This window comes from Atractosteus spatula, chromosome 20 (assembly GCF_055471065.1).
Source record: "Atractosteus spatula isolate fAtrSpa1 chromosome 20, fAtrSpa1.hap1, whole genome shotgun sequence".
NCBI lineage: Eukaryota > Metazoa > Chordata > Actinopteri > Semionotiformes > Lepisosteidae > Atractosteus > Atractosteus spatula.
The window spans coordinates 6,225,778-6,236,722 of NC_142725.1; the positions used below are offsets into that span (position 1 = coordinate 6,225,778).

The 10,945-nt window shown below is 40.9% G+C and overlaps 1 protein-coding gene across 1 annotated transcript; it reads right to left on the reverse strand.

Moving 5' to 3' along the window:
- Nucleotides 1-6,518: 6,518 nt before the first annotated feature.
- LOC148817429 (uncharacterized) lies at nt 6,519-10,269 on the reverse strand. The gene is made up of 4 exons (XM_088938293.1): nt 10,216-10,269; nt 8,794-9,646; nt 7,182-7,362; nt 6,519-6,738 (listed from the first exon to the last, which is right to left on the reverse strand). The coding sequence occupies exons 1-4, from the start codon at nt 10,256-10,258 to the stop codon at nt 6,535-6,537; spliced, it is 1,281 nt and encodes a 426-aa protein (XP_088794419.1). The 5' UTR covers nt 10,259-10,269; the 3' UTR covers nt 6,519-6,534.
- Nucleotides 10,270-10,945: the final 676 nt, after the last annotated feature.

Sequence of the window (10,945 nt, forward strand, 5' to 3'; positions counted from 1 at the left end):
GACTTATGGGGGCCTGGGGAGGGAGCCTGTTTTTTTTAAGTTTATTTTCACTGAAGAACACCATTTCAAGTCACATGAACCTCACTGAATTTCTTTTACATTAACCAATTTTTTTATATTTTACTATGCAGAACAACGTATAATTTGCAAAAAGCCTTCCAGTCTTAACTAAATGAATAACACTGCACACACCCCTGTGCGCATGTCCTTGTAAAGACCTGTGATTCCTTGTTTTGCTGACAACACTCTTTACACAACATACAGGAAGAGGGTGGTCTCCCAGCACTGTGATAAAGCTGAGCAACTCTATTCTGCTGTCTCCAGTTTCTCTACTGACCTAAACTACTAATGCCCTCAATTACAATAATAATTCCTTACATTAATATAGTGTAAGAGAATGGAGAAAGTATCGTCCTGATCCGTGGGATTCACGTTGCGGGCTCGGTATTCTGTAAGAACGATGTAATTTACGAACCCTGTGCAGGTCTCCAGCCAAGGTAGCTGAGGAATCCAAGGCAGACGAGGAGGGAGAGTGGTCGGCTATTCCAGGCAGGGTCAAGACCAGGTAGTAGGCAAGAGGAGAGGCAAACAAATCCGATAGGGGCGAGTCCAGACCAGGTAGAAAAAGGTACTGAGGAGGAAAGGGCGAGGTGAGCTCAGGAGGTAGAAGAGATCCTAATACCAAGCAATGTAACTGGGTGAACTGAGGGTTGAAATAGTGAAGGAAGATATGTGTAAGGTAAATTGGATGAGGGCTTGATTGAGACCAGCTGCAGCTGTAACATACAGTATAGTGCTTTTCATTCTGGAAGAACTCAAAGCACTTTAAAGGGTAAGCACTTAAGTTGGAACCTTTTTTAAGTAAGCCCGTTTGTACCAAACCAGAGTGGAATTTAGCTAGGGCACAGGCAACACCCCCCTCTCATTCTTTTTGGAAAGATATAAAGTATAATTCCATTTTTTTAAATAAAGGCAACATTTAGCTTGTTACATGAAGTGATGCCCCTATCTAGCTATAAGAGTATGAAGAAATAAACATTTCTCAATAAAACAATTTGCATTCTCCATATATAAACATACAGGTAAAAACATATATTTCATACATTTGTAAAAGTTTGTAAAAATTAAATGAATGCCATAAAGAATTTTGTTTTTCATACAAGGTGTTCAGGTGAATAAAAAAACAGACATACTGTATCATCACACTTCAGATTGAGCAACTTTGCCTGAGGGTCTGGGATTTGCTTAAAATAATCTGCATAAGACAGAAGATCAGTCAGCAGCACAGTTCTGAGAAACCGATGGCCTTTAAGATTGCCGCTCCTACAGTATGTGATGGCACCTGAGGCAGGAACACAGGGGAGCAGTGCTTCTCTCCAGGAAGTACTGTACTTGTCTTTGAGAGACAACAGCTGTCAAGCTTGAGCGCTGGTGGCTGTCTTCCAACACAATGTTTCAAAGCAGCTTTTCAGAACACAAGGTGAGCGAAACTCCCAATCTGACACCATCGTAAAATAGCACTTACAATTTTTGTGGGTTCATCAGAAACTGAATGTTTGCTTAAAGGAAAAGACACCTCTCAGGATGACCTGGTGGAATAATTCAAATAAGTGTTGGAGTATGTGTCTACTTATTAGCTTAGCAATCAAACACCCACTACCAACTCTCTCCATCACACAGTTCCACACCAACAGATCAGCCTGTAAACCATCAATTTCCTGTCTAAGGAAGGCTGATGGTTCCACCGCTGACAAGATGAGGAAGACCAAGCTGTGTAGGAGATTAAGTATGTGTAATGTTCTGCTGCTTCAGGTAGTGAAGCCATAGCCCATTTTCAAAAATAAACCAAGAGTAGGCAGGAATCAGGGAGCACAGTGTGTGCAGCAAGCAGGGGACAGCTGGTGAAACTCGGCCCATAGGCTGAATCCAAAGTAGATGATTTTCAAAGCCAGAATGACACTAAAGAGCAGCAAAAAGGCTCAGCGGAAAGGGTGGTCTCCCAGCACTGTGATAAAGTTGATCAACTCTATTCTGCTGTCTCCAGTGTCTCTATTGACCTAAACTACTAATGCCCTCAATTACAATAATAATTCCTTACATTTATATAGTGTAAGAGAATGGAGAAAGGATCGTCCTGATCCGCGGGATTCATGTTGCGGGTTCGGTATTCTGTAAGAACGATGCAATTTACGAACCCTGTGCTGGTCTACAGGCGAGGTAGCTGAGGTATCCAAGGCAGACGACGAGGGAGAGTGGTCGGCTGTTCCAGGCAGGGTCATGGCCAGGTAGTAGGCAAGAGGAGAGGCAAACAAATCCGATAGGGGCGAGGCAAGAGTGAGAAATCCAAAATCAAAACAAAAGAGGCGACATTGAGGGAGTCCAGACCAGGTAGAAAAAGGTACTGAGGAGGAAAGGGCGAGGTGAGCTCAGGAGGTGGAAGAGATCCTAATACCAAACAATGTTACTGGGTGAACTGAGGGTTGAAATAGTGAAGGAAGGGGTGTGTAAGGGAAATTGGATAATGAGGGCTTGATTGAGACCAGCTGCAGCTCTAACATATAGTGCTTTTCATTCCGGAAGAACTCCAAGCACTTTAAAGGGTAAGCACTTAAGTTGGAACCTTTTTTAAGTAAGCCCGGTTGTACCAAACCAGAGTGGAATTTAGCTACAGTAGGGCACAGGCAACACCCCCCTCTCATTCTTTTTGGAAAGATATCAAGTATAATTCCATTTTTTTTTAGAAAATTAAGGCGACATCCTCCCTGATTTTACCTGCCTGTCTTTTTATCCTCCGTTTCTCAGCAATGAAGACTCGATAAGAGTTACCAAGACCTTAGGTAGCTAAATTATACCAGATGATTCCTTTTGATGAATTTCAGACCCCCTACAGCACAGCAAACACCTCGTCTTCCATTCCATGTGATACCCTGAGAATGAAGAATAAAAAATAAACAAATATGAAGGTTTGTGAGGCTCCAAGTGACAGATATCTCGGTTGCTAAACAATGGCACTTGACCTCTCTGACAGAAACAGAGGTCATGAAGGATTTATGGGGGGCTTGGGGAGGGAGCCTGTTTTTTTTAAGTTTATTTTCACTGAAGAACACCATTTCAAGTCACATGAACCTCACTGAATTTCTTTTACATTAACCAATTTTTTTATATTTTACTATGCAGAACAACGTATAATTTGCGAAAAGCCTTCCAGTCTTAACTAAATGAATAACACTGCACATACTCCTATACGCGTGTCCTTGTAAAGACTTGTAATTCCTTGTTTTGCTGACAACACTCTTTACACAACATACAGGGAGAGGGTGGTCTCCCAGCACTGTGATAAAGCTGAGCAACTCTATTCTGCTGTCTCCAGTGTTTCTACTGACCTAAACTACTAATGCCCTCAATTACAATAATAATTCATTAGATTTATAAAGTGTAAGAGAATGGAGAAAGGATCGTCATGATCCGCGGGATTCATGTTGCGGGTTCGGTATTCTGTAAGAACGATGTAATTTACGAACCCTGTGCTGGTCTACAGGCGAGGTAGCTGAGGTATCCAAGGCAGACGACGAGGGAGAGTGGTCGGCTGTTCCAGGCAGGGTCATGGCCAGGTAGTAGGCAAGAGGAGAGGCAAACAAATCCGATAGGGGCGAGGCAAGAGTGAGAAATCCAAAATCAAAACCAAAGAGGCGACATTGAGGGAGTCCAAACCAGGTAGAAAAAGGTACTGAGGAGGAAAGGGCGAGGTGAGCTCAGGAGGTGGAAAAGATCCTAATACCAAACAATGTAACTTGGTGAACTGAGGGTTGAAATAGTGAAGGAAGATATGTGTAAGGTAAATTGGATGAGGGCTTGATTGAGACCAGCTGCAGCCGTAAATACAGTATAGTGATTTTCATTCCAGAAGAACTCAAAGTGCTTTAAAGGGTAAGCGCTTAAGTTGGAACCTTTTTTAAGTAAGCCCGTTTGGACCAAACCAGAGTGGAATTTAACTAGGGCACAGGCAACACCCCCCCCCTCATACATTTTGGAAAGATATAAAATATAATTCCGTATTTTTGGGGGGAAAATTAAGGCAACATTTAGCTTGTTACATAAAGTGATGGCACTGCCATTGAAAACTCAGGCAGTAGAGAATTCTTCCACAGCAGTCCAGCCTTCTTATGCAGCAGAGTACGATTTCGCAGGCTGTGGCTTCTCTAGAGAAGAACCGCTAGACAAGAGTATTGGATCCTGTGCAGAGTTGGATCGGTGAGAAAATTTGCAGATGGCGAGAAACACAAAGCCAGAAGTGTAGTCCAGACATCGTAGTCGAAAAGAGAGCGGAAATCCAAAAGGCCAGGTAGCCGATACTGTATTGCGTTTGTTCAATAAAACAGTAGATCTTCCTGTAGAAGATAGGGTCTAAGTTCTTTAGTGGTCTCTAATAATGTGGAAACCAAAACATCATCGAAGGAACAGAGGAAAAAGAAAAACTGTCAGGTACAGAGAGAAGAGGAAAGTAGGAGCAGAGAGAAGAGAATGAGAAGACAGAGAGGAAGACAGAAGACTAAAGCTCCTTGTTCTAATCAGATTTTACAACCAGATTCAAGTTCAGTATTTGAACTTTGTTATGAGAACTTGCCATTCTACTGTTTTTAGGAAACTCAGATTTCCTATATAGAGAATCTCTGGGTTACAAACACAATCTGCTGGTTAGTGAATGGATTTTATAGAAAAGGGAGGTTCCCATTCATTTCATAGCATCCTGATATCTAAGAGATTGTGTTGGCTGTCATCCCTCCTCTATAGGGTGCTCCTACCTTTTTCATTGTGTTCCCAGTTTCATATGTCCCAGCTGTGTCTTATCCCCTTTTCCCTATTTAAGCCCGGCGTCTCTGTAGTTCTGGGCTCAGCTTCGGAAGACGGACGCCCAGAAGCTCGCCTACCACTGGGCACAGGAGTGGCCCGAGAGCACAGGCTTCACCACGGTGTCCTGACCTTCTGAGCCCGGGGCTCGGAGCGCCTTGTCCTGTTAATGTTTTAACTATCCATATTCCTCGTTCCCTGTTCCCTGTGTTTGTCTTGGATGGATCTCCCGGCACCTGGACCTTAGACTGCGCCCTGATTTACCCAATTGGACTTCCTTTCGGACTCGTGCGCCTTCACTCAATTCAATTCAATTCAAGGTGCTTTATTAGCATGACCGATGGGTACAATCAGTGTTGCCAAAGCAAATGAAAGTAATGATATTTACATGAAACAAAACAAAAATAGAAGTAAAATAAAATCTACAGACATATTACAGACATTTACAACAAAGACATATTATACAATATTGACATATTCTGTAGGCGGCTGGAGCATTATTGGGAGACAGACTCACTGTTCCTCAGGCTGTGACAGGAGATCACATACTGGGCTGCCAGTTCAACTGAGTTCCCTCCTCCCTCTCCCAGTAGGATACCACATCACTGCCGTCACCACCCCCTGTGTTTCCACCCGCCCTAATCCTGCTGTGTCCTACCTGATGTCCTACTCCAGTCACTTCCGGATGATACCATCTCGCATAGAGTCTTTAACTACGCATTTCACGGGAGAAACGGCTCCCATGGCAGAGATTTAACTATTAGGTCGAGTAATGAAAGTTAAGTTAACTTAGCCCGCTTGGCTCAGGGTTAACCTCCTGACGTAGGATGAGGAGGCTAGAGTCCTTCTGGGAGGCCATGCAGAGAGAACTCTGACCAAGGGGTAGCTGCAGAGGTGGAGATGGGGTGGAAGAGGGATGCGAAAGACAAATGTAAGGGACAGAGGAAGATAATCTACAGTATCTATGATGGTTGAGTGAGAAAGTGACGTCCTGATTAATTACAAATTACAGACAGCTGATCTTTCATCATAAACTCCTTTAAAAAAGTTGAATTCACTTTTTAGCCTTCAAGAACCAGGGCTTGGTTTATTAAATGCCAATCTTTAGAAAGAGGTAACCCAGAAAACTAACTGCTCTCGGGCTCTGCTGGATCGGAATTGGACACTGGTAGTCAACAAGACAAAACAGAGGCAAGCAGAAAACATACACCCTTCAAATATTTTATTTGTGCACTTATCATTTAAAAATATTTAGTATTACAGAAATACTAAATATGTTACAGGCACCAAAATGATTATCGAAATTAAATTTAATATTATAATAATTTAATGAAATTATTTAATAATCATTTTTTAATTATTACAAAAATTAAGGAAAAAACCCAAGTACTGTATAGTGAAGATGATTAAATGCAATAGCTCTGAACAATCCAACACAAATGGCTTGGCATACAATTAGTTCTAATTATCATATCAAATTGTAGTTTAAAAGAGAAATTTATTCAAACAAATTCCTTGATCGGAGAGAAATTAAGCAAATTAGTATACTCATGCTGTTGAAGGAAATACCCATTTTACTAGATAACAGCAAAAGCTAAATAGCTTTGAATGTTAAATTACTGGCATTTGCCTATATAAATGCTCTGTAAGGTAAAGTATCTGCTTGCATGTAACTACTAAACTGTTTTAGTTAACGATAGGCTCTTCCTTTATTGCCACTTTCGAAACTGAAGCTCCGGTCCATGTCCCAGTGATAGTGGTCTGGTGTCCGAAGACAGTGAGCACCTTCGCTGTGTAAGGAACATCAATGATCCCCTTCTGGACTACAGCCTTGAATCTCACAGCCTCCCCAGGGGGCACTGTAGCACTCAGGCTGGATGTATTAACAATCTGCAATGAAAGAAGCAAAAGCCATTGGCTGGGGTCTCTGCTTTCAGAAAACAGTGGCAAATACATCATTGAAAACCAGTAAGCTAAAGCAGTTCACTGGTTATGGCAATAAAAAAACAAAGGAAGAGGTAAAGGTTTATTCCATGCTGAAAGGGAAAGAAAAGAGACAGTGTTTCATCTGTAGAGCCTTTTTCAGATGTGCTTGAACTTAATAAAAAAAACAAGGCAATTTAAGGAGTGTAGTTAGGTTGTAGTTAAAATGTGCATAACAACAGTGTTCTCGTATCAAAGTCTCCATGTTAGTCAAGTGCCCTGTTTTCTTCTTCCATTCCACATATAGAAAAAAGCTATGTCTTGCTCAATTTCTTTGAGTAACAGCCCAGGGGGCTTAAAGGCACCATTCATCTTCAATAGCTTATTCTAGTACTGGGAACATACTGTACCTCTTTCCTTTCTGTCTCTGTAAAACTCCAGTTGTGAGTAGTACTGGCATTAATAGAGACTGTGGTTTCATTCGCAGCCAACAATGGGATTCCAGCTTTAAAAGTTGTTGATGCTCCAACTGCCACAGTAAATTCATGAGAATGGGCGAAAGAGCTTTCCAACGTAATAGTTTCAGAAAACCTGAAAAAAAAATCACATTCTATTTTACAACTCCTTGTTTCAAAGCTGCAGACTGTATCAACCTGGCTGCACCACACAGGGAGAAGGAGGACTTGTGCAAGTACTCGCCTGACATACCAGCCGGGTGAATTTCTTGAACTTCAGAGATAGTGAAGATGGCAAGAGAGGGTTTTTTCATGTTGTTACTACTTGCTCAAATTGTGGCTGACTAAAGCTTACCCAAACCTGCTGACACTCTCCAGGTGTGGAACCTCCCAGTCACAGACAGCTGATGGTGCATTTGCAATTTCCCTCACGGGATCAATAAAGTATTTATCTAAGTAAAGCCATTCACCATGAGAAGAACATGCAAAATCCTCACGAAGGAGGACTGAGCTAGAGACAAACTCAGGATTCAACAATTTAGAAGTAGTTGCTTTGCAAGTTTTTGTCTGTTGTTTTGCAATGTTAGTAATTTTTTTATCTTCTGCTGGTGTTCCTTCATCTTTCCTGTCACACATTCTAATTCTCCTCAAGCCCGAAAATACCCTCATGACATCATCATTAAATTCAGCATTTATAGAATGGACAGGAAGGTAAGTTGATAGTTTTTCAAATGTATTGCAGTACATTGATGATGACGATGATGATGATTACAAGTAACAAGGACTCCCCTCCACTACCACCAATGAGTAGCTCTGCCAGAGTGTACCAATACACTCATCACACAGCAGCTCTCAGTGGGGAGGAGAACAGAGAGATGAGGCCAGTTCATAGATGGAGATTACTGGGAGGCCATGATTGTTAAATGCCAATCTGAAATTTGTCCAGGACACCAGGGTAACACCCCTACACTTTTTGAGAAACACCCTGTTATTTTTAATGACCACAGAGAGTCAGGGCATCGGTTTTATGTCTCTTCCATCTCACATTATAGTGTCCCTGTCACTATACTGGGGCATTAGGACCCACACAGACTGCAGGGTGGGCACCCCCCACTGGTCCCACTAACACCTCTTCCAGCAGCAACCTTAGCTTTCTCAGGAGGTCTCCCATACAGGTACTGGCCAGGCTCACACCTGCTGGGCTGCCAGTTGTGTTGCAGTGTGGTGATTCTTCTTACCCACTTCTATAACATTTTTTAAATTTCTTAAAGTCAAATTGAGAGTCAAGTGATTTACTGACAGGTTAGAGTTGAACATATATGTGGAAATGAATCTAAAGGTAGATTTTTCATTTCATAATATCTCAAAATAAATTTTCAGACATCATTAAATTCAAATTTTGTTACCCTTAAACATCTTTGTGTTAAGTTTGCCAAATGATTACCAGCAGTCCCACAATTTAAGTTTTAGATCTATTGGCAGTGTATTTTGTGTGTATTTTTTGTAAGCATTGTGTATTTTGTGATATACAGAACAATGAAAATACAACTTAGAATGCAGCACTTACTGGAAAGTTGCAGTGTAAGGAACAGAGCCGGTAGAGTTGTCACAGTCATGTTGCCCAACTGTCAGAGGCTCTTTTGAAAGAATCTTTGCATCTTTAACAGAGAAATCCAAACTTAAAATTTGACTTATGGTTTTATCTTGCGTGAGGGCGAGGATTGGGAATTGATTGTAGCCAGATCCAAGATTCTGGGCTCTTCCAATCCAGTTATCACTTGCAAACCTGGGTGGTGGGGCAGTGTAGATCTTCCCTCCATTCTTGGAGACACACCACAGATTGCCATCAGGAGAGAAGGCCATGAAATGGGTAAGTTCTGTCCAGCCTCCAGATCCAATAATTTCACTGTTTTTATACCAGTTGTAGTTCATATCATTCGGAGGGCTTCCTTTAAGCAGCTTCCCTTCTGTGGTCACAGTATACAGGATACCCGCAGGGTCAAAGAACAGAGAAGGGAAGCACCATCCTCCAGTTCCTATCTTCGTAGCAACCCTGTACATCCAGGACACGTACTCATTCTCAGGAGGGGGACCCCTGTACAGTTCACCACTCTTCATGACAACATAGAGTGTGCCGTTTGGATGGAAGAAGAGGGAATGAACTTGATCCCACCCAGACCTTCCTACACACCGAGCTTTCTGCTTCAGCCAGTTCTCATCTGGATTCGCTGGAGGAGACCCAGAATACAGCTGTGCATCACGGACTGCAAACATTGTTCCTTGAGGGCTGAAGGCGACGTGAGAGATGCCTTGCAGATTTCCCACATATTTCGAATACTCACTGAAGTTGTCATTGTAATTATTTGGGGGCAGTCCAATCTTGATACGCCCTGATCTTTCCATGGCAAACAGCACCATACCTTCCCAATAAAAAAATAACTTTTATAATCAAATAGTGAACAAAATAACCAATTTCACCAACTTCAAATATCCTAATCTTTAAAAGACCATTATATAATAGTAATACATTTAATATAAAATCTAACTAATGAAAACAAAGCAATAAGAAAAAAGGACAGAGTGTAATGGTTTATTAGGATTTGGTTGTCTCCTAAAGTGGGAAAATAATTAATCAAAACATTCAGTGAGAAACTTGAAATTGTTTTACATACAGTATTTATTATTCTAAGTGAACTGTTTAGAATCTAAATGTTATCTGGCTGTAGAGCTCTTTCAGGTGTTTTCTTTTACATGACATGTTAAAAAATTCTGGAACTTTGAAACCTTCAATCTTGACATTATAGAGTAATTCGTGAAGATCAGATTCAAGATTAATTTCTGAGTCATTGATATCGGAGTCTCAGCCTTTGAGCTCACTGTCATGGGAGTTGATGGTGCCCTGAGTGCCCATTTTATCCCTTCAGACAGCTCCTGTAGATTTGCATATACAGTTTATCTGTGAAACAATGTCAGTTCTCTTCATACTCACACATATTGTCTGCTGCTCCTGAAGTCTTAACCTGGTCAGACATGGTCTCTTTCTGAAGATGAGGTCCACTTTCTGTCTGTCTGCAAAACAGAATTCCATACACAAAATAACATTATTTTTCACATAACTTACAAGTAGGTACTTACTACTTAGAAGTTTCCTAATATTCTAATAATGCATGTTACATCTACAGTACCACAAATATACAGTATGCCAAACTACCAACTGCATTCTGTGTTAATTTTCCCCTTGAGACTTTTATTCTGATACATCAAGCGGGTTGTGTCAGAGGCAATTAATAATTAATTTCTTAATTTTTAATTGTTATGCTAGTGTGGATTGAAGCTATATTTGTAGGAAGAAATGAGCAAAATCAATCATATATAGATAAGTTCTTAAGACAGCAGTGAGGTGAAGACAAGTACACTGTGAGAAACTATACATAAACAATACACAGTTCACTCCTTCCTAATTTACAACTGCTATAGTATTACCAAGGGGTGTATGCACTTATAAAAATTTTTTTTCTAGATTTTCAATTATAATTACTTTTCTGTTTGAGCATTTACATTGCACTTGGAGGTTGTAACTTACATTAAATACATTTTAATTAAATGTGTCTTGATTTCAGGCTATTAGGTCACAAAATGTCTTAGTTTGGAAACATTGTGTAACTATGTAAAATTCCTATTAGCACTATATGTGTTGTGTACTGTATGTCCATATAATG

What these genes read in the sequence shown, in the direction of transcription:
- LOC148817429 (XM_088938293.1), bottom strand. Translation starts at nt 10,258, where the DNA reads ATGTCTGACCAGGTTAAGACTTCAGGAGCAGCAGACAATATGT. An exon ending in AGGAGCAGCAGACAATATGT is followed by an intron (nt 9,647 to 10,215) that starts GTGAGTATGAAG and finishes TTTATTGGGAAG; the next exon opens with GTATGGTGCTGTTTGCCATG. An exon ending in CCTTACACTGCAACTTTCCA is followed by an intron (nt 7,363 to 8,793) that starts GTAAGTGCTGCA and finishes TTTTTTTTTCAG; the next exon opens with GTTTTCTGAAACTATTACGT.